General features: G+C 49.7%; 2 protein-coding genes across 3 annotated transcripts; one reads left to right on the top strand and one right to left on the bottom strand.

Moving 5' to 3' along the window:
- Positions 1–1,610: 1,610 nt before the first annotated feature.
- Positions 1,611–16,281, top strand: LOC108028276 (laminin subunit alpha). Its single transcript, XM_017099980.3, has 15 exons — positions 1,611–2,030; positions 2,398–2,544; positions 4,045–4,669; positions 4,777–4,986; positions 5,165–5,578; positions 5,644–5,916; positions 6,063–6,915; positions 7,075–7,726; positions 7,789–8,069; positions 8,127–8,355; positions 8,414–8,884; positions 8,952–10,852; positions 10,912–14,103; positions 14,170–14,384; positions 14,448–16,281. The coding sequence occupies exons 1-15, from the start codon at positions 1,809–1,811 to the stop codon at positions 15,908–15,910; spliced, it is 11,148 nt and encodes a 3,715-aa protein (XP_016955469.1). The 5' UTR covers positions 1,611–1,808; the 3' UTR covers positions 15,911–16,281.
- On the bottom strand, positions 16,282–19,819 carry LOC108028277 (transportin-1). Of its 2 annotated transcripts, none has more exons than XM_017099981.3 (9): positions 19,630–19,819; positions 18,906–19,577; positions 17,763–18,830; positions 17,540–17,710; positions 17,309–17,480; positions 17,151–17,246; positions 17,001–17,076; positions 16,766–16,940; positions 16,282–16,710 (listed from the first exon to the last, which is right to left on the bottom strand). In XM_017099981.3, the coding sequence occupies exons 1-9, from the start codon at positions 19,726–19,728 to the stop codon at positions 16,603–16,605; spliced, it is 2,637 nt and encodes an 878-aa protein (XP_016955470.1). In that variant the 5' UTR covers positions 19,729–19,819; the 3' UTR covers positions 16,282–16,602. The 2 variants fall into 2 exon arrangements, with proteins under 2 accessions (XP_016955470.1, XP_016955471.1); XM_017099982.3 differs by having other exon boundaries at positions 17,540–17,698.
- Positions 19,820–19,897: the final 78 nt, after the last annotated feature.

The following is a 19,897-nucleotide window of genomic DNA, read 5'->3' as shown; positions in this document are numbered from 1 at the left end:
TAGCTGTGATCGTGATTTTCAATAGCTGCTGCTGCTAGCTAGTTTCTGCATTTGGCTCTATTAATCGGCATAGCAATAAACTTCAAGTTTTCGGCGATCGTGGGCTGAGTTGCAATTTATGGTGCTTTGAGCTTGGTGCGATACTTTGGTTTTGTTTCTTTTGGTCAGGCCTGAGCGGATTTGGTTGGAAGCGATCTCAGCAGTTTCTCGCCTTTGACTGGGTGGCGTTCTTCCATTTAATAACAACTATTTCAATGAAATGTAACGCTTCTGGTTAAACGATAAGTGGCAATAGATTAGGTGTAATGTAAAGTCATTAAATAAGTTTGTTTTTAAGTGCTTCATTACACGCGGCGCGAATGGATGAACATTAAAAAATAAAATTGTGTTCAAGGCAGCGTGGGATAGTTAAATTAAGTTAGAGAAGTAGTCATATATCTTAACTAGGATGAAATGTACATATGTTATATTTCCCTAGATGAGATATCTGAGTAACTTCGTTTTTATTCCACCCTAGTGGGTCGCCAGAAAGTATGCAATAATTTCTAAGAATTGTTGGTCGTATTCTGAAATAAATTTAAGATCGGGACCCTAATATGAAGTTATAAATGTTTCATTTTAGGAATCTAAAGATTTTGTAATCTTACAATTTCGATTCTTTGGTATAAGCTAGAGCACCCTCTTGTTAATCTTTCATATACCAGAGGCTTTGATCCATTCCACAACGTTCCTCGATGGCATCGAACCGGTTTTTGGTTTTATTTGACTCCGATTCCGCGCTTTCAAGCCGGCCGGCGAATGAGACTAACAACAAAGAGCCGGAGAAGAGTTTGTAAACACATGTCGAGAGCAAAACAAAATCGGAAATATTATCGTGCTCAGCTATGTACTATATAAGGCCGAAGACGAGAGCAACCGATGGCAGCCGAGAAGAGCCGATCGAGAGACTACGAGTATCGAAACTTTGGGGTCTCAGGGAAAACTTCTCGCTGCAGTTTCATCAGTTGCTTGCGAAGAGCCATCCACTGCGGTTGGACGAGCTCCAGGCCACTCTATATAACCCACTTAACATATGTAAGGAGTTCATGAGTCCCCAGGTCTGACCTTTTAGATTGAATAATGAAAGATGATCTTGAGGATCGAATTGCCACTAACAAACTACAATATGCCCTATACTAAACGAAAGAATTAATCTTCTTCACTCGAAAGCAACAATTTATTATGACATATGATACTATATTATCACCACCATTTCATATCATATCAAATCGCACTTTTCCGTTATCTTTTTTCAAAATTTTAGAGCACTTCAAAATATTAGAAGTCGTGTATTGCACTTCAAGGACCAACGGACAGATTTTTAGTTCTGTCTGGTGTCGACTCTAACCTTTTGACCCGGCCGGCGAATAACAAAAACAAACATCGGAAACCAGGGAAGGGGATGTAAACATATGTTGAGAGCAAATCCCGAATCGGAAAGATTGTCGTTCTCGTATCTACACAAGTACCCAAGACGAGAGCTCCCGAAGACAGCCGAGAAGAGCCGAAAGAGGCGACTACGAAAATCAAAATTTTTGGGGTCTCGAGGAAAACTTCTCGCTGCAGTTCCATCAGTTGCTCGCGAAGAGCCATCCAGTGCGGTTGGATGAGCTCCCTAAAAGGAATACGAAGAGAACAGTGAGGAAAGTGACAAGCAGATAAGAAAGTGAAACACATAAGAGTGAACCGGGAAAGAAAGAGATAGAACCGGAAGTGGTCCGAGGAAGGATTGTCGTTATCGCAGCGCGGGTGCTTGAACTCTCGGCACGATGGGGCTGAGAATGGCCTCCATTGGGTGCCTGCTCCTGATCCTGGCGATCTCCTACTGCCAGGCAGAGCTCACGCCGCCATATTTCAACCTCGCTACGGGCAGGAAGATACAGGCCACGGCCACTTGTGGTCAGGACACAGACGGACCAGAGCTTTACTGTAAGCTAGTAGGAGCCAATGCGGATGAGGATCACGTGGAACACTCAGTTATCCAGGGACAGGTAAATATAATCGACATCCAGCAACGCCCAAAAATCTTTCCAGTATACACACATAAGACAATCTGTGATCCTACACTGAGAAATAAAAAATAGCACTAATATATGAATCGAAATGGATTTTCTTTTTCCAAAATGAATCAAAAAGACTGAATTATATAATGTATATACTGATGTTGATAGTGAAACATAGACTATTAAATGCTAAGTGACCTTTAATCTTTGAAGAAATATTTTTTCCAAGTGTGCACTGCATTTGGACTTCTCCCACATGTGTTGAACATTCGAATTGGACTCTAAAAATAATCTTGACTCGATTTGGATCTTTCCATGTACTTTGTTTCTAACATGTGTTTTCTGCCTTTTGTAGGTCTGTGACTACTGTGATCCCAGGAACCCGGAGCGGAATCACCCGCCAGAGAACGCGATCGATGGCACCCAGGCCTGGTGGCAGAGTCCTCCGCTGTCCAGGGGCATGAAATTCAATGAAGTCAATTTGACCATCGATTTCGAACAGGTAAGCAGGAGAGAAGAGAACATAAAAGACGCCAAAGGTATCTTCGCCCGAGAAACGCATAGGAGGGAGACGGTGGATGGATGCAACTCGTTTTCGGGTCCGAGCGATGGGATCGTAAAATTTGAAAACAATTTTAATGGGTTTTCATTTCGACGACGTCGACACAGCAAAAACTGAACGAATACAAAAAAAATGTTGCTGAGCTCGGGCATTTGTTGTTGGCTTCTTCCCCTTTGAAGTTGTGGGTTATCAGTATGTCAGCCCCTACACATAATATAGACGGAGATATGTACGGGTATATACATTTGTATACCCACACTCTTGAATGGGCAGTCTCGGCTTACAAGCTGCTTAGAAACCGACACGGAGCATTGACTCTTTCGAGCTTTTCATTCTGATTTTTTTTTGTATTCTTTAGCGATAATGGCGTAATATTTCCTAAGGCACCAGCATGCGACATAAACGAATTGGGAGCAGTCTGATAATCAGCCTCAAGTCGCAAGAAACTACAGCCTTATCGTCAGTGTGTATGAAAGTGTTCTATAAAAAGATGTTACGTTCTTATCTCGCTTGCAACGGAAACGGAATAATCCGCGAGGTTCCATAGTTAATTTCGAGAATAATTGCGCTAAGATTTCAACAGCTCAGCATGATCTCATATGAATTCCGCGGGGACTTAATTCTTAAAATGCACTTTCCTTAATTCACAGAATGCAACTGAACATGAGGTTCTCGTTTATATTTAGATTGCTCAACATTGAAACAGTTTGCAACTCATGTAGAAAACGTGCACGATACACTTTTGAAGGAAAACATACGAGGAGCTAATTACAGAAAGTTGTTTATGCAAAAATTGTATGAACTTCCACATGGGTGAAACTAAAGAAAACACAGAAATGTAAACAAATCAAAGTACATAACATGTGAGTTCAGTACATGGATGTGAAGACATTTATCTCTGTGGATCTCCCTATCTCTGGGCTCGTTTTCAATTGAAGCCAAATTAAAAAGCAAACATAAACCAAGAAAATATAAATAAACGAACAAACACTGGTCGAGTCCGCTGCAGAACATTCGGAGTTAATTCCCCCACAGTGATCTCATGTCGTCGTCTCGCCTTTGCCTTTGTGATGGTGTAGTTCGTATATAAGTAATGTGTACACTCGACCAATAAATTTTAATGAATTTGCTTGTGCGAAATGAATTTCGTGCCTAGACTAGGGCTCCCAAAGAACTACGAGCAGTACTCAGTTAGGATATCACTGTTCCTACAAAGATCAGAGACGCACCGTTTAATAGTTAATGACCTGATCTTGAAACTGTTTTCAACTATTTCAACTTCAGAAAAAAAAATTATTTTGCCAAACATACATATATTAATAATACATTGTCGAAATTGAAATTGATATTCCCAGAAATATAAGACTAGAGATCCAAGATCTTCATATTGCGTAGACCCATAAAATTAACTTTCCTATATGATTTCTTTAACTTACTCAGGAATTCCATGTGGCCTACTTGTTCATTCGCATGGGCAACTCCCCTCGTCCGGGTCTCTGGACGTTGGAGAAGTCAATGGATTACGGCCAAACCTGGACGCCTTGGCAGCACTTCTCCGATACTCCCGCCGATTGTGAGACCTACTTCGGCAAGGACACCTACAAACCGATTACCCGCGACGACGACGTCATCTGTACCACTGAATACTCAAAGATAGTGCCACTGGAGGGCGGCGAGATTCCCGTGCTCCTTCTGAACGGGCGTCCCAGCTCCACCAACTACTTCAACTCAACGGTGCTGCAGGAATGGACTCGTGCCACCAACATCAGGATCCGTCTGCTCCGCACAAAGAATCTTTTGGGACATTTGATGTCCGTGGCTCGTCAGGATCCCACGGTGACGCGTCGTTACTTCTACTCGATTAAGGACATCTCGATCGGAGGAAGGTGCATGTGCAACGGACACGCCGATACCTGTGACGTCAAGGACCCGAAGAGTCCAGTGCGCATCCTTGCCTGCCGCTGCCAGCATCACACTTGCGGCATCCAGTGCAACGAGTGCTGCCCAGGATTCGAGCAAAAGAAGTGGCGCCAAAACACCAATGCCCGACCCTTCAACTGCGAACGTGAGTAGAGAATTCCCTTGGACGGACAACTCCTTTGAGCGGACAAACTTCATCCGCTTTAATAGATAAACTTTGATAATCCAAATGTATGTTCCTTACCTTTCTAGCCTGCAACTGCCATGGTCACAGCAACGACTGCAAGTACGATGAGGAAGTGAACCGCAAAGGACTCTCCCTGGACATTCACGGACACTACGATGGAGGTGGTGTTTGCCAGAATTGTCAGCACAACACAGTGGGAATTAACTGCAACAAGTGCAAGCCCAAGTACTATCGACCCAAAGGCAAGCACTGGAACGAGACCGATGTCTGCAGTCGTAAGTACCAGTTTTTATTAGAAATATATTCCAAATCCTCTTTGAAAAGATAGATGTTTCGGATCGCCAAAAACAAATGTGATATAAGAATTCAGTTTTACTTATATTTTCTCAATTTAATTGAAATGGATATAAGATAAGATGTGTTGTATTCACTGTCGCTTTTCTACCCACTTAGCCTGCCAGTGTGACTACTTCTACTCCACCGGACACTGTGAGGAGGAGACCGGAAACTGCGAGTGCCGTGCCGCCTTCCAGCCGCCGAACTGCGATTCCTGCGCCTACGGATACTACGGCTACCCCAACTGCCGGGAGTGCGAGTGCAACCTGAACGGAACCAACGGGTACCACTGCGAGGCGGAGAGCGGACAGCGGTGCCCGTGCAAGATCAACTTTGCAGGAGACTACTGTAAGCAGTGCGCCGAGGGATACTACGGATTCCCCGAGTGCAAGGCCTGCGAGTGCAACAAGATCGGCTCGATGGGCAACGATTGCAACGTGACCACTGGAGTGTGCAAGTGCTTGACCAGTTTCGGAGGCGACAACTGTGAGCGCTGCAAGCACGGATACTACAACTACCCCACTTGCTCATGTGAGATTATCATTATATTAAACATAAGAAAGATATTTATCCAAAAAGGGACCTCTGCTTAACAGACTGCGACTGCGACAACGAGGGCACGGAGTCGGAAATCTGCAACAAGCAGTCGGGCCAGTGCATCTGCCGCGAGGGATTCGGTGGCCCCAGGTGCGATCAATGCCTGCCAGGATACTACAACTACCCGGACTGCAAGCCCTGCAACTGCTCCAGGACGGGCAGCTCGGCCATCACCTGCGACAACACCGGCAAATGCAACTGCCTCAACAACTTCGCCGGAAAGCAGTGCACCCTCTGTACTGCCGGGTACTACAACTACCCCGAATGTCTATGTGAGTTTCCCTAAAATATATAGAATCAAAAATACAAAAACTTTATATATAAGTCAAACTATTCGCAATAGATAGTATACTTATCAGCTTATCATAGCTTTTGTGGGACTAATAATATATGTTTAATAACTCCTATCTATTTGCAGCCTGTAACTGTGACTCGCACGGATCTCAGGGAGTGTCCTGTAACTCGGACGGCCAGTGTCTGTGTCAGCCCAACTTCGATGGACGGCAATGCGATTCCTGCAAGGAGGGTTTCTATAACTTCCCCAGCTGCGAGGGCTGCAACTGCGATCCGGCTGGAGTGATCAGTAAGTTCGCCGGGTGCGGATCGGTGCCCGTGGGTGAGCTGTGCAAGTGCAAGGAGCGAGTGACGGGCAGGATTTGCAATGAGTGCAAGCCCCTGTACTGGAATCTGAACATCAGCAACACTGAGGGATGTGAGATCTGCGACTGCTGGACTGATGGTACCATATCCGCCCTGGATACCTGCACCTCCAAGGCCGGTCAGTGTCCCTGCAAGCCGCACACTCAGGGCAGGCGCTGCCAGGAGTGTCGCGACGGAACCTTCGACCTGGACAGTGCCTCGTTGTTTGGCTGCAAGGACTGCAGTTGCGATGTGGGCGGTTCGTGGCAGAGTGTTTGCGACAAGGTCAGCGGCCAGTGCAAGTGCCACCCGAGGATTACGGGTCTGGCTTGTACCCAGCCCCTGACCACCCACTTCTTCCCGACGCTTCATCAGTTCCAGTACGAGTACGAGGATGGACTACTGCCCTCGGGAACCCAGGTGCGCTACGACTACGATGAGGAGGCGTTCCCCGGGTTCAGCAGCAAGGGCTACGTGGTGTTCAACGCCATCCAGAACGAGGTGCGCAACAGGCTACACGTCTTCAAGTCCTCTCTCTACCGGATTGTACTGCGCTACGTGAATCCCAATTCCGAGAATGTCACCGCTACCATTTCGGTCACGTCAGACAATCCCCAGGAAGTGGACCAGCAGTGAGTATAGGCGCAGATATAAGAGCTATTTTAGGAACTGCTATACGGTTTCTGTAACATAAAACAAATATGTTATGATGTAACGATATGCCGAAGTAGCTTCTTCTCTTATTCTCATTAAAACAATCCAGCAAACCTTGAACTTTTTTTATTTTACAGCGTGAAAGTACTCCTGCAGCCCACTCTGGAACCACAGTTCGTGACCGTTGCGGGTCCGCTGGGCTCGAAGCCTTCGGCCATTGTTTTGGATCCGGGTCACTATGTCTTTACCACCAAGGCTAGCAAGAATGTGATGCTCGACTACTTTGTTCTCCTGCCAGCCGCTTATTACGAAGCTGGTATCCTAACCCGCCACATCTCCAATCCCTGTGAACTGGGCAACATGGAGCTGTGCCGCCACTACAAGTACGCCTCCGTGAATGTATTCCAACCGGCTGGAACTCCATTTGTCATCGGACCCAACGATAAGCCCACAAATCCCGTGGAGGTCTACATGGATCCAGAGCATCTTCAGATTGTTAGCCATGTGGGCGATATCCCCGTGCTGAGCCAGTCGCAGAAGGAGCTCAACTACATTGTGGATGTGCCTCGCAGTGGACGATATATATTCGTGATTGACTACATCAGTGACAGGAACTTCCCCAACAGTTACTATATCAACTTAAAGCTCAAGAACAATCCGGAGTCGGAGACATCCGTGCTGTTGTATCCCTGCTTGTACTCCACTATCTGCCGGACTTCGGTGAACGACAATGGTATGGAGAAGGCCTTTTATATCAGCAAGGAGGACCTGCAGCCGGTCACCATCTTTGTGAGTTTCAATTTGATTTCAACCTATTAGGAAACATATTAATATTATTAATTATTTTTTAGGCTGACATTGATGATGCATCTCGTTTCCCGATTATTTCGGTGACCGCCATTCCGGTCGAGGAATGGTCCATTGACTACATCAACCCCAGTCCCGTCTGTGTGATCCATAATGAGCAGTGCGCCACGCCCAAATTCCGTTCAGTTCCCGACTCCAAGAAGATCGAGTTCGAAACTGATCACGAGGATCGTATTGCCTCAGACAAGCCTCCGTATGCCTTGCTCGATGAACGCGTTAAACTGGTCCACTTGGCCAGTCCTAATGAAGGAACCATAGTAATTGAGTAAGTTGGCCTGCCTAAGTAAATAGGATGTTTGTTAAGCCGAATCTTTTCTTCCAGATCAAAGGTTGATGCTGCGAAACCCAATCTGTTTGTGATCCTCGTGAAGTACTACCAGCCGAACCACCCCAAGTACCAGGTGTACTACACCTTGACGGCTGGTAAGAATCAGTATGATGGCAAGTTCGACATTCAGCACTGCCCATCGAGTTCCGGATGCCGCGGAGTGATTCGTCCTCCGGGAGAGGGTTCGTTCGAGATTGACGATGAGTTCAAGTTCACAATAACGGTAAGAGCTTTAGGATTTCCAATGGTAAAACACTACTAAAGCTTAAATTGTTCTATAGACCGATCGATCCCAGAGCGTTTGGCTGGACTACCTTGTGGTGGTTCCACTGAAGCAGTACAATGATGACCTGCTGGTGGAGGAGACCTTCGACCAGACCAAGGAGTTCATCCAGAACTGCGGCCACGACCACTTCCACATCACCCACAACGCCAGTGACTTCTGCAAGAAGTCCGTTTTCTCGCTGACCGCCGACTACAACAGTGGAGCACTGCCCTGCAATTGCGACTACGCCGGGTCCACAAGCTTCGAGTGCCATCCGTTCGGTGGTCAGTGCCAGTGCAAGCCGAATGTGATCGAGCGCACGTGCGGAGCCTGCAAGAGTAGGTACTACGGATTCCCCGACTGTAAGCCTTGCGAGTGCCCCAGCAGCGCCATGTGCGAGCCCAACACCGGAGAGTGCATGTGCCCGCCCAATGTGATTGGAGATCTGTGCGAGAAGTGCGCTCCCAACACCTACGGATTCCATCAGGTGAGTCAGCCAACTCAACTATATCAATAACCATTTTTAATTGTAATCCCTGTTCCATATTCACCAGGTTATTGGCTGCGAGGAGTGTGGATGCAACCCCATGGGCATCGCCAACGGAAACACCCAGTGCGATCTGTTCAACGGAACCTGCGAGTGCCGGGACAACATTGAGGGCAGGGCCTGCGATGTGTGCTCCCATGGATACTACAACTTCCCACACTGCCAGCAGTGCAGTTGCCACAAGCCAGGAACCGACCTGGAGGTGTGCGACAAGGTCGATGGCACCTGCTTCTGCAAAAAGAATGCGGTGGGAAGGGACTGTGACCAGTGCATCGATGGAACGTACAACCTGCAGGACTCGAATCCAGAGGGCTGCACCACTTGTTTCTGTTTCGGCAAGACCTCACGATGTGACAGTGCCTATCTCAGGGTGTACAATGTGAGTCTGTTGAAGCATGTGACCATCAGCACCCCGGAGTTCCGCGAGGAGAGCATCAAGTTTGAAATGTGGCCAGTGCCGGCGGAGGAGATTCTCCTGAATGAGACCACCCTGAAGGCGGACTTCACTTTACGAGAGGTCAACGATGAGCGACCCGCCTACTTCGGCGTTCTTGACTATCTGCTTAACCAAAATAATCATATCACAGCTTACGGCGGAGAACTGGCCTACACTCTACACTTCACCTCGGGCTTCGACGGCAAATATATTGTCTCTCCGGATGTGATTTTATTCGGCGAACACAATGTCCTTGTGCACCAAAGCTATGAGCAGCCCAACAGGAATGAGCCATTCACCAACCGCATCAATATAGTGGAGTCGAATTTCCAGACGGTTTCGGGAAAACCAGTTTCCCGAGCTGATTTCATGATGGTTCTGCGGGACCTGAAGATGATCTTCATCAGGGCCAACTACTGGGAACAGACCTTGGTGACACACCTGGCGGATGTTTACCTAACCCTAGCCGACGAGGATGCGGATGGCACTGGTGAGTACCAGTTCCTGGCTGTTGAGCGCTGCTCCTGCCCGCCCGGCTACTCCGGGCACTCGTGTGAGGACTGCGCCCCGGGCTACTACCGAGACCCCAGCGGGCCCTATGGCGGCTACTGCATTCCCTGCGAGTGTAATGGCCACTCGGATACCTGCGACTGTGCCACCGGCATCTGTACGAACTGCCAGCATGGAACTCAGGGTGAGCACTGTGAGCAGTGTGTGTCAGGTTACTATGGAAATGCCACGAACGGTTCTCCTGGAGACTGCATGATCTGCGCCTGCCCACTTCCCTTCGACTCGAACAATTTTGCCACCAGTTGCGAAATCTCCGAGAGCGGCAACGAGATCCATTGCGAGTGCAAGCCAGGATACACGGGACCCCGTTGCGAGTCCTGCGCCAATGGATTCTACGGCCAGCCGGAGAACTTGGGAGAGGTGTGCAAGCCATGCGAGTGCTCCGGAAACATCAATCCCGAGGACCAGGGTTCCTGTGACACGAGAACGGGTGAATGTCTGCGCTGTTTAAATAACACCTTCGGAGCTGCCTGTAACCTCTGTGCCCCGGGCTTCTATGGCGATGCCATCAAGCTGAAGAACTGCCAGAGTTGTGACTGCGACGATCTGGGCACCCAGGAGTGCGATCCTTTCGTGGGCATCTGCACCTGTAACGAAAATGTCATTGGCGAGCGCTGCGATCGCTGCAAGCCGGACCACTATGGCTTCGAGTCGGGAATGGGTTGCCGATCCTGCGATTGCGGACCGGCCTCCAACTCGACGCAGTGCGATCTCCATACGGGTCACTGTGCCTGCAAGGCCGGAGTGACGGGACGACAGTGCGATCGATGTGCCGTGGACCACTGGAAGTACAACAAGGATGGCTGTACTCCGTGCAACTGCAACCAGGGATACTCTCGAGGATTCGGCTGTAATCCCGACACGGGCAAGTGCCAGTGCCTGCCGGGCGTTATTGGGGATAGGTAACTATTAGTTAGATTGGGGGATTTCTAGATTTGAATCTAATCGTTCTCCCGCTCAGATGCGACGCCTGTCCGAACCGCTGGGTGCTGGTCAAGGACGAGGGCTGCCAGGAGTGCAACAACTGTCACCATGCCTTGTTGGATGTCACCGATCGAATGCGATACCAAATCGACGGTGTTCTGGCTGATTTCAACAGCGTGACCCTGGCCTTCTTCACCAGCCAGAAGTTGAACTACTACGACCAGCTGGCCGACGAACTGGAGCCCAAGGTCAAGCTACTAGATCCCAACAGTGTGGACCTCAGTCCTTCGAAGCAGGCCAACAGCGAACTGGAGTCAGAGGCCAAGTCCTATGCCAAGCAGGTCAACCAAACACTGGCCAACGCTGTGGATATCCGTGAGCGATCGAGCACCACTTTGGGCAACATCACTGTGGCCTACGATGAGGCGATCAAGAGTGCTAGCCAGGCCAAGGAGGCCATCTCCGCGGTGGAGGCCCTTTCGAAGAACCTGGAGGCGGCGGCGAGCACAAAGCTGGACGCCGCTTTGGAACAAGCTCAACACATCTTGGGTCAAATCAACGCCACCAGCATTGAACTCTCACCCAACGAACAGGTCCTGGAAAAGGCGCGGAAACTCTATGAGGAGGTGAACACCTTGGTGCTGCCCATTAAGGAGCAGAACAAGAGCCTGAACGCCCTGAAGAATGACATTGGGGAGTTCAGCGACCACCTGGAGGACCTCTTTAACTGGAGCGAGGAAGCGCAGGCTAAGTCCGCCGACGTGGAGCGCAGGAATGTGGCCAACCAGCAGACCTTTAACAACTCCAAATTCGACACTGTCTCGGAGCAAAAGAAGCAGGCGGAGAAGAACATCAAGGATGCGGGTCATTACCTGATCAACGGAGATCTGACACTTAGTCAAATCAACCAGAAGTTGGATAGCTTGAGGGAAGCCTTCCAAGACCTCACGTCGGTCAACAAACTGGTGGACGACGACTTGCCCCTGAGGGAGGAGGATCACAACGAGGCCGATGCCCTGACCGATCGGGCGGAGCAGAAGGCGGCCGAGCTGGACATCAAGGCGAAGGATCTGGCTGCCCAGTACACGGACATGACCGCCAGTGCGGAGCCGGCCATCAAGGCGGCCAGCGCCTACTCCGGAATCGTGGAGGCCGTGGACGCTGCCCAGAAACTCAGCCAGGATGCGATCGCTGCGGCTGGCAAGGCCACTGAAATGACAGATGGCATTGAAGAAAGAGCCGGTCTAGCTGATACCGGATCTGCTGATCTGCTCCAGAAGGCCCGCCAGTCCCTGCAGAAGGTCCAAGACGACCTGGAGCCACGTCTCAACGGTTCGGCTGGCAAGGTCCAAAAGATCTCCGGCGTTCACGCTGCCACCGAACAGCAGCTGAAGGACATCAACGCTCTGATCGAGCAACTGCCGGCTGAATCCCAGAGGGATATGTGGAAGAAATCAAATGCCAATGCCAGCGATGCCCTGGAGATCCTGAAGAACGTCCTGGAAATACTCGAACCAGTAAGTGCACAAACGCCAAAGGAACTCGAGAAGGCGCACGGCATTAACAGGGACCTGGATCTGACAAACAAGGACATCTCTCAGTCCAACAAACAGTTGGACGACGTTGAGGGATCCGTCTCGAAACTGAACGAACTGGCCGAGGATATCGAGGAGCAACAGCAGCAAGTGGGCGCTCAGACCCTGCAGTTGGGCCACGAAATAGAGAACCTAAAGGCCCAGTTGGAGGCCGCTCGCCAGTTGGCCAACAGCATCAAGGTGGGCGTCAAATTCAAGCCAAGCACGATCCTAGAACTGAAGGCACCCGAAAAGACCAAACTACTGGCCACCCGCACCAATCTGTCGACTTACTTCCGGACCGAGGAACCGAATGGATTCCTCCTGTACCTGGGCAATGACAACAAGACCGCCCAGAAGAACAATGACTTTGTGGCCGTGGAGGTTGTGAATGGCTATCCCATCCTGACCATCGATTTGGGCAACGGTCCGGAGCGCATCACCAGCGATAAGTACGTGGCAGATGGCCGTTGGTACCAGGCTGTGGTGGATCGAATGGGTCCGAAGGCCACGCTTACCATCAGGGAAGAGCTAGACAACGGCACGATTGTAGATCACACTAAGAGCGCTCCCCTCGAGGGCTCGCAGAATATTCTCCATGTGGATAAGAATAGTCGTCTCTTTGTGGGCGGCTATCCCGGCATATCCGACTTCAATGCTCCCACAGACCTGACCACCAACTCCTTCAACGGCGACATTGAGGATCTGAAGATCGGTGACGAAAGCGTGGGACTGTGGAACTTCGTCAATGGCCAGGAGAACGAGGAGGGCGCCGAGGAGCGGGATGTACTGCTTGAAAAGAAGAAGCCGGTTACGGGTCTGCGCTTCAAGGGCAATGGCTATGTCCAGCTGAACGCCACCTCGAACTTCAAGACCCGCTCCAGCATCCAGTTCAGCTTCAAGGCGGACAAGGACACGTCCAATGGGCTGCTCTTCTTCTACGGAAGGGACAAGCACTACATGAGCATTGAGATGATCGACGGAGCCATCTTCTTCAACATTAGCTTAGGCGTGGGTGGAGGCGTTCAGTCCGGCAGCCAGGATCGCTACAACGACAACCAGTGGCACAAGGTGCAGGCAGAGCGGGAGAACCGAAACGGTCTGCTCAAGGTGGACGACATCGTGATATCCCGGACGAATGCTCCACTGGAGGCGGACTTGGAGCTGCCCAAGCTGAGGCGGCTGTACTTCGGTGGCCATCCCAGACGTCAGAATAGCTCAATTAGTTTGCAGCCCAACTTCGATGGCTGCATCGACAATGTGGTGATCAATCAAGGAGTCGTGGACCTGACTGAGTACGTGACTGGCAGCGGCGTGGAGGAGGGCTGCTCGGAGAAGTACTCCACAGTGCTGTCCTATGCACCGCACGAGTACGGTTTCCTGAGGATGGACAACATATCCTCGGATAACGATTTGCATGTGGTGCTGCACTTCAAGACCACCCAGCCGAATGGCGTCATCTTCTACGCGGCCAACCATGACCAGAGCTCGAACATTGGACTTAGCCTGCAAGATGGTTTGCTGAAGCTCAACAGCATGGGTAGCCAGTTGGTGGTCGATGATCGCATCCTCAACGATGGCGAGGATCATGTGGTTACGGTGCAACACATCCAGAATGAGCTGCGTCTCTCGGTGGACGATGTGGAGCACAAAAGGTGGGTTCATGTACCCGTATTTTTTCAAGGTTTCCTTTGCTAATCTATATTTTTTTATATCCCAAGGTACGGCTCTCCGCAACCGTTGATTCTGCAGGGTGGCGACATCTTCTTCGCTGGCTTGCCGGACAACTATCGAACACCCAGGAACGCTTTGGCCAGCTTGGCCTACTTCGTCGGCTGCATCAGCGATGTGACCGTGAACAATGAGGTCATTAACTTTGCCAACAGTGCTGAGAAGAAGAACGGCAACATCAACAGCTGTCCTGCACATGTACTAGGTGAGTAATCAGGATTGATTATCCCTTGAAGTCCATTATATCATATACGCTCTTTTATACCAGCCTACGAGCCCAGTCTGGTGCCCAGCTACTACCCCAGTGGAGACAACGAGGTGGAGTCACCTTGGTCAAACCCCGAACCACTGCCCCCACTCAAGCCAGATTTCGAGGCCACAGAAGCGCCCACAAGGCCCACAACGACAGCAAGCACCACAACGACGACCACCACCACAACAACCACTTCGACAACGACCACTACCACGACCACCACCCAAGCGCCGATCTTCTTCGATGCGGATAAGGACCAGGAGTACAGGACTCCGCCAAAGACCCTAACCACTCGGGCACCGGCCAAGCTGAATCTGCCCAGCGATGAGCGCTGCAAGCTGCCGGAGCAGCCGAACTTCGATGTGGGCTTCGCGGAGGCGGGATACCGGTTCTACGGGAACAGGGAGCAGCGCCTGGAGATCAACTCGCTGCCGGTGAGGCTGCGTCGCCAGCATGACATCGGCATCTCCTTCCGCACGGAGAGACCCAACGGCCTGCTCATCTTCGCTCAAAGTAGCAAGCAGCGCGAGGACTTCATAGCCGTGTATCTCCTGGACGGTCGGGTGACGTACGAGATCCGGGTGGGTGCACTGCTGGAGGCGAAGATCACCAGCGAGACGGAACTGAACGACGGCACGTGGCACAGCGTGGAGGTGGTGCGCACCCAGCGAAAGGTCACCCTGCTCATCGACAAGGTGGAGCAGGCGGGCACCGTGGATCTGAATACGGAGAGGAGTCCTCCGCTGTTTGATGTCCAGTGGCCCATCTTTGTGGGTGGCGTTACCAAGTTCCTGGAGCCGGAGGTCAAGAAACTCACCGGCTTCGATACTTTGGTGCCCTTCTACAACGGCTGCCTCAAGAACATCAAGTTCAATGCAGCCGATTTGGAGACGCCGCCGGAGGAGTACGGTGTGGTTCCGTGCTCCGAGCAGGTGGAACGCGGGCTGTTCTTCAACAACCAGAAGTCGTTCGTTAAAATATTCGAGCACTTCGATGTCGGCACCGAGATGAAGATCAGCTTCGATTTCCGGCCGAGGGACCCGAACGGTCTGCTCTTCTCCGTGCACGGCAAGAACTCCTATGCCATTCTCGAGCTGGTGGACAACACCCTGACCTTCACCGTGAAAACCGATCCCAAGAACATTGTGTCCACCAACTACAAGCTGCCCAACAACGAAAGCTTCTGCGATGGCAAGACACGCAACGTGCAGGCCATCAAATCCAAGTTTGTAATCAACATAGCCGTGGACTTCATAAGCTCCAATCCGGGCGTGGGCAACGAAGGCTCGGTCGTCACAAGGACGAACCGTCCGCTGTTCCTGGGCGGTCATGTGGCCTTCCAAAAGGCGCCGGGCATCAAGACCAAGAAGTCCTTCAAGGGCTGCATCAGCAAGGTGGAGGTCAACCAAAAGATGATCAACATCACCCCCGACAAGGTCGTCGGTGACATATGGCAGGGCTACTGTCCACTCAACTAATGAAGATCCTCGGAACGCCTAGGGACCAATGATTTAACTTGACCAAAACTACGAAAAACTGCCAGGGAATATCTAAAGAAGCCGACCATTGCTAAATAAAGGACAACGATCGAACAAATTTTCAACGAACAAAATCGACCTGCCATGAAAAAGTCAGGGGTTATCATAGATAATGGACCCTCAGCAAAGATGCCAGTCGTATATTGCTTGGTACTTTAAGCCGAAATTCTGTGTGCCAATCTACTAAAGCCGTATGCTTATAATATATATGCCTTTATCCCTTTTAAATCTCTTCAAGTCCATCAATAAATCTTGTAATTTTGCCAAATCAATAATTATAACCATTTTAATAAAAGTAAAACCTTCTTAGATTGATTTTGTTTTTCGTAATATTTTCAGGTATTTGGGATAAATTCAAAAGAGCTTTACAAGACCCTTAGTTAAAGACTTTCGTTCGTTAATATTGTGTATACATTATTAATTGCTGTTATTTGACAATGTTAATTTATTGTAAAAACCATTAGAAATACGTTCTTTGTACATAATTGTGCAGAAATATTTTTTGATTTTTTCCATGTGTATGCCCTGTTTCGTCATTCATTAACTTGTTGAAAAAATCTTCTTTGTTTTCCATTTGCTTACAGTTAGAAAATTAGAATTTGTAACAGGCTACAAATAAGATGTTCCTGATCTTAGATGTTGTACAAGTCGATCAAGCGGTCAACCAAAACTTTCGGAAATTGATCTACATAGCGAGACCAGTTTTGCTCACACACGTGGAACTTGAAACCATGAATCACCTGCAATATCCATTGAGTTGGGTGAGAAGACACAATTTTAATAAAAATAGGTTACCCTCTGAATTGCCAGTCGCAGATCCTGTGGGGGATCAATCCACGAGGCAGCTGCATCGCAGAAAAATATGAACTCTGGCACCGCGACGGCTATGTCCACCGTTATCATATGACACATTCCAAGAAAGGCCGAATACTTCTCTTGATTGTCTTTAACCCAGCGCAACGTTGTGCACCTGAAGAAAGCGAAAGGAGGGTTTAAAAACAAGAAGTTTAAGTTTATTCATGTTACCCACCAGTGTCGTAAAAATGATGGCAAATGAGGAGCTACTTCTGCTTGGCACACATAACCTAGACGACCGATTGTTATTGCTAGAACAGAAGAAGTTACATATATTTTGATTGTAGGGTTCCTAGACAGTTAGGAATAATCACAAATGACTCACCTGCATTCTCCAGGACACTTCTGGGCGTGTTTGGGCGGTTGATGATGATGATCAGATCGCTAAGTACCAGGCCTGCGTACTGCTTGGTCTCTTCACCTTTGAAACCAATAGTAAAATGAACAGCAGTGTTTCTTCTAAAGATAGGTCTTTACACTCACCCAGTTTTATGCAAATCTCGCCCATGGCCCAGATGACATTATTGCACACCGAAATGAAATTTGGGTTTAGATTCTGCACCAAGATGGGAAAGCACTCGGCCATGAAGGGGTGAACGTGGTGGAAGCAGGCTTTGGTCAGATCGCCTAGCAGGGCAAACGAAGATTGGCGCACCTAAAATGTAAAATTTCATTGTAATCTTGACAGTCAGTGTCGCTTTCATGAAAACTTACCTCCGGCAACAAGTCCTGCATGCACTTTAAGAGTAGATGCATGATGTTGCTTTTCGCCACCATTGCCTCGATGTGGAGATTTAAACCCTCTGCTAGGCTGGACAGCAGGTCTAGGGCAACAACAATCCGATCTTTGTCCGGCTGATCAACCATTTGGTTCTGTTTGCACAGCTTTGAAAGATATTTTATATGTATCTCACATTATGGGGCCCTTGTTACTTACCATTTCCTGGTTGATGGCCTGCTCAATGAGGAAGACGCATCTCCGAAAGACCGGTTCGCTGTAGGCAAAGAACCCGAATTGCAAGGCAGTGGCGATGTTTGATAGGCACTCCAGCAGCGGAAACAGGTCCTTGTCGTCGTCCTTAACCAGGTTCCACTTGTCTATAAGCGGCGGCATTAGGATGTCAGTGTACTGCGGCTTGTTCAGGTGGTGACCCACGGCATCAGCCAAGGTACCGACTGCATCATACAGAATCAGCAGATTCTTGTGCTGATACATAGAGAAGGCCAATACGAGCGTCTTAAGAATGTACTCCAAGTAGGGCACCAGATCCGTACAAGCTTCCTCCTCCAAAACGCAAAGGGCAGAGCACGCAGCCTCCTGGACGCGCTTATTGGGGTCTAAAATGTGCTTCAGCACCTTCTTCAGAAGCGGCTTCAAGTACTGGTCGTGCGGCTGGCTCACCACCCAATTGGCGTACCGTGAGATCGTCCAAAAAGCAATGGAGCGTATCAGCGCCTTCTTGTCGGACAGACAGAATATCAGGTAGGGCATCAGCTCTGGCATATGCCGAACCATGCACTCCACGCAGCCGCCGGAGATGGCTCCCAGGGCCAGCAAACCGCTCTCCTTAATCACCCATTCTTGGTGGAACAACGTTTCCTTTAAAATGGACAGCACAACGGGCAAGAAATCTTCACGGAAAACTCTGGCTAGCGCGTCGAGGGCAGACGCACTGCACTTGCGCAGGTTCCACTGCAAAAGCGACTTATTGTCATCCGGTTCTTCGTCCAATTCATCGTTTACAACATGCATGCGAGACCTGTGAAAGCGCGGACTTATATCCTCCTCTTGATCTGGCACCATATAATCCGATTCTTCGTCGCACTTGAGAAGAATGATCTCGAGCTCAGAGTACCGCATGCCACGTACAAGAACTGGTGCTAGCCGGGACAGAACAGGAGCAAGCAGATCCTTGCAGTCGCTCTTCTCCGCCAGCGATAGCCAGAACTCAAAGGCCTGCAGGGCCACGGCCTCATCGGCGTCCTGGGTGCGCTGCAACATGTACTGCAATTGGATAACGAAAATTAATCCCAATTTACAGATAATCTGGACACTTTCTGAAGACACTTCTCAAGATACCTCTATGACCTGGGACATGTGCGGCATAAGGCGGTCCATGCGCACCTCCAGCAGCATAACCAATCCATGGCAGACGTTCTTGCGCACCTCGTGGTCCTCGTCCGAGGATAAATGGAAAAGGTTCTCGAGAAAGCTGTCTATGTCTTGCGTGAGAGTTAGTGACCTCTTTATGATGAACTGGTTGAAGCAGACAATGGCGTGACAGCGAATCTTGGGACTGTTGTGCCTGCAGAACTTCAGGAACTTGGGAATCATCATGTTGAGCGGCCAGTTGAGTCCAGAGGAGTCTAGGTTGCCCGCGGAGTCCTCGCAGATCAACTGCAGTGCGCTGAAGGCTCCCTCGCATACGTTGTAGTCCTGGGAGTCCAGCATGTCGCACAGCGACGGCAGCAGCTGCGGCCAGTTGTGCAGCCCTCCACTGCTGGCAATGGTGGTGATCAGGATGCTCACGGTAGCTCGTATCAGGGGCGAAGAGTCGCCCACTGCCTGTAGGCACTCGTGCTTGATGTACTCCACGATCTCCGGCTGCAGATTGCTGCCGTGCGTAAGGATGTTGTTCTTGAGGACCAGCCCACTCATCGCGCGAGTGTGCTCGTCTTCCGTTATCAGTTTAGTTAGTACATAGACGAGATAGTTGTTGAAGTCCGGATAGTGATTGCACTCCTCCAGTTTCTGTGAACAAAGCGAATGCGAGTTGCACAACAGTCAGTAGCGGATGACTTACCGATTGTACAGCAATCTGCGTGGCGGTGTCTGGTAACTGCGAGTTCTTGAGGATCGGGAGGAGCTGCCGCAGACCCTCTTCCCGTGGTCCCCATGTCATTTTGTAGGTACAAGAGTTGGCTGGGTTTCGTGTAAAATTTTGAAATCTGGTATATGTTTATGTCGTTGCCAGTTGGAGCAACTGGAGTGGGTTAGAGTGACACCTCCCGCTGGGCCGCCTACTCACATCACCTACCTATCCGTTTTTAAAGTATATGCTGCTCCAAGTT

The sequence above is a fragment of the Drosophila biarmipes genome, chromosome 3L (assembly GCF_025231255.1).
Source record: "Drosophila biarmipes strain raj3 chromosome 3L, RU_DBia_V1.1, whole genome shotgun sequence".
In the NCBI taxonomy this organism is placed as follows: domain Eukaryota; kingdom Metazoa; phylum Arthropoda; class Insecta; order Diptera; family Drosophilidae; genus Drosophila; species Drosophila biarmipes.
This window is presented reverse-complemented; position numbering and strand designations above follow the sequence as displayed.